Here is a 3,354-nt window from a genome sequence, read left to right as displayed (position 1 = left end):
TCTTATTACGCCATTCAATACTTCAGAAACATCACAATGTTACTGGCAATTAGATATTACCCTTTACAAACACACTCTTATTACGCCATTCAATACTTCAGAAACATCACAATGTTACTGGCAATTAGATATTACCCTTTACAAACACACTCTTATTACGCCATTCAATACTTCAGAAACATCACAATGTTACTGGCAATTAGACATTACCCTTTACAAACACACTCTTATTACATTATTCAATACTCCAGAAACATCACAATGTTACTGGCAATTAAATATTACCCTTTACAAACACACTCTTATTACGCCATTCAATACTTCAGAAACATCACAATGTTACTGGCAATTAGATATTACCCTTTACAAACACACTCTTATTACGCCATTCAATACTTCAGAAACATCAAAATGTTACTGGCAATTAGATATTACCCTTTACAAACACACTCTTATTACGCCATTCAATACTCTAGAAACATCAAAATGTTACTGGCAATTAGACATTACTCTTTACAAACACACTCTTATTACGCCATTCAATACTTCAGAAACATCACAATGTTACTGGCAATTAGATATTACCCTTTACAAACACACTCTTATTACGCCATTCAATACTCTAGAAACATCAAGATGTTACTGGCAATTAGACATTACCCTTTACAAACACACTCTTATTACGCCATTCAATACTTCAGAAACATCACAATGTTACTGGCAATTAGACATTGCCATTTACATGTTGAAAAACACTTTTATTACGCCATTCAATACTTCAGAAACATCACAATGTTACTGGCAATTAGACATTACCCTTTACAAACACACTCTTATTACATTATTCAATACTCCAGAAACATCAAAATGTTACTGGCAATTAGACATTACCCTTTACAAACACACTCTTATTACGTCATTCAATACTTCAGAAACACCCCAATGTTACTGGCAATTAGACATTACCCTTTACAAACACACTCTTATTACGCCATTCAATACTTCAGAAACATCACAATGTTACTGGCAATTAGATATTACCCTTTACAAACACACTCTTATTACATTATTCAATACTCCAGAAACATCAAAATGTTACTGGCAATTAGACATTACCCTTTACAAACACACTCTTATTACGCCATTCAATACTTCAGAAACATCACAATGTTACTGGCAATTAGATATTACCCTTTACAAACACACTCTTATTACGCCATTCAATACTCTAGAAACATCAAAATGTTACTGGCAATTAGACATTACCCTTTACAATCACACTCTTATTACGCCATTCAATACTTCAGAAACATCACAATGTTACTGGCAATTAGACATTACCATTTACATGTTTAAAAACACTTTTATTACGTCTTTCATTACTTCAGAAACATCACAATGTTACTGGCAATTAGACATTACCCTTTACAAACACACTCTTATTACGTCATTCAATACTTCAGAAACACCCCAATGTTACTGGCAATTAGACATTACCCTTTACACTTTTACAAACAAATTCTAATCACGCCTTCCAATACTTCAGAAACACCCCAATGTTACTGGCAATTAGACATTACCCTTTACACGTTTACAAACAAATTCTAATCACGCCTTTTAATTCTCCAGGTGTCTGTGGACGATCGGAGACAACTCTTTTCTGCCGGAAAGCTCAACACAGACACCAGCATGTCGGCCTACGGATCAATAGTCTATCAGATGAAAGACGCCAATATGGAATCGAACAACACCTGCGAGTTCGTCTACAAGGCGATGAAGGTCCTCAGCAGAACAGGTGAGAGGTCAAGAGGTCATAACAGGAGTTCGGAAGATAGATTGGACAGGTCACCTGATACAGATTTTTTGTTGTGATACCCTGTTGCATGAAAATCGTTTAGCGGTTAATTCAAGATTTAGTATTTTCCTATTACCTATTTTGGAATATTTTATTTAATTATTTATTATTTCTATCCCTAAATTAACACCAATATATGTTTAATTAGTAAGGACCAAATTAAGGATCATTCAGGTCACCTGATACAAATTTTCTGTTGTGATACCTTTTGGCATGAGAATAGTTTTCCGTTATTTTCAAGATTTAGTATTTTCCTATTACCTATTTTGGAATATTTTATTCAATTATTTATTATTTCTATCCCTAAATTAACATCAATATATGTTTAATTAGTAAGGACCAAATTTAGATCGGACAGGTCATCTGATACAAATTTTTTGTTGTGATACCTTTTGGCCTGAGAATAGTTTTCCGTTATTTTCAAGATTTAATATTTTGTCTATTGCTTATTTTGGAATATTTTATATCATTTTTTATTATTTCTATCCCTAAATTAGCATCAATATATGTCAAATTAATAAGGTTTCAAAATTTAGATCATTCTGGTCACCTGATACAAATTTTCTGTTGTGATACCTTGTCGAATGAAAATAGTTTAGCGTTATTTTCAAGGTTTAATATTTTCCTATTGCCTATTTTGGAATATTTTATTTTATTTTTTATTATTTCTATCCATAAATTAACACTGACATATGTTAAATTAATAATGGCGCAGAATATAGATTGTTTAAGTCATCTGATACAAATTTTTCTGTCCTGAACATTGTCTCATGAAATTAGTTCTGCATTTTATCATAATTTCATTTTCTGGTCTTGCCTCTTTTTTAAATATTTAAATTTGAATTATTTCTATCCTTAAATTAACATTGATATATGTTGAATTTAACATTGATATATGTTCAATTAATAAAGAATAATACTGATATTTGTTATACAAGAGACTATAAATTCATGTCTTATCTCAGAGAAATTTGTCAGTGCTCGCGGTTATCTCTATGCTGGTTATATCTGTTCTATCTAAATGGGTTTACTGGTGGTAATGGGACTCAGCTTCCGATGTAGATGCCTGATATATGTGGGCTGGTATACATACACACACACACACACACATAAATATGTGTGTATATATATATATATATATATATATATATATATATATATATATATATATATATATATATATATGTATATATATGCTTATTGTATGTATGTATATGTGCATATATTATCTATATATCTAATATATATATATATATATATATATATATATATATATATATATATATATATATATATATATATATATATATATATATATATACACTTATTGTATGTATATGTATATATATATTGTCTATATATCTAATATATATACTGTATATATATATATATATAATATATACTGTATATATATATATATATATATATATATATATATGTGTGTGTGTGTGTGTTCTTAGTATATATATATATATATATATATATATATACAGTATATA

General features: G+C 29.5%; 1 protein-coding gene across 1 annotated transcript in view; it reads left to right on the top strand.

The window, feature by feature from the left end:
* Positions 1–1,633: 1,633 nt before the first annotated feature.
* LOC137623013 (transmembrane protein 272-like) overlaps positions 1,634–3,354 on the top strand; it is a 22,067-nt gene continuing 20,346 nt past the window's right edge. Inside the window, exon 1 of the mRNA XM_068353635.1 lies at positions 1,634–1,795. Within this exon, the coding sequence (XP_068209736.1) occupies positions 1,690–1,795 (106 nt within the window). The 5' untranslated portion in view covers positions 1,634–1,689. The remainder of the gene's footprint in view (positions 1,796–3,354) is intronic.

Source organism: Palaemon carinicauda, chromosome 2, assembly GCF_036898095.1.
Source record: "Palaemon carinicauda isolate YSFRI2023 chromosome 2, ASM3689809v2, whole genome shotgun sequence".
In the NCBI taxonomy this organism is placed as follows: Eukaryota; Metazoa; Arthropoda; class Malacostraca; order Decapoda; family Palaemonidae; genus Palaemon; species Palaemon carinicauda.
The sequence above is the reverse complement of the archived record's forward strand: the minus strand, read 5'-3'. Positions and strand labels throughout refer to the sequence as shown.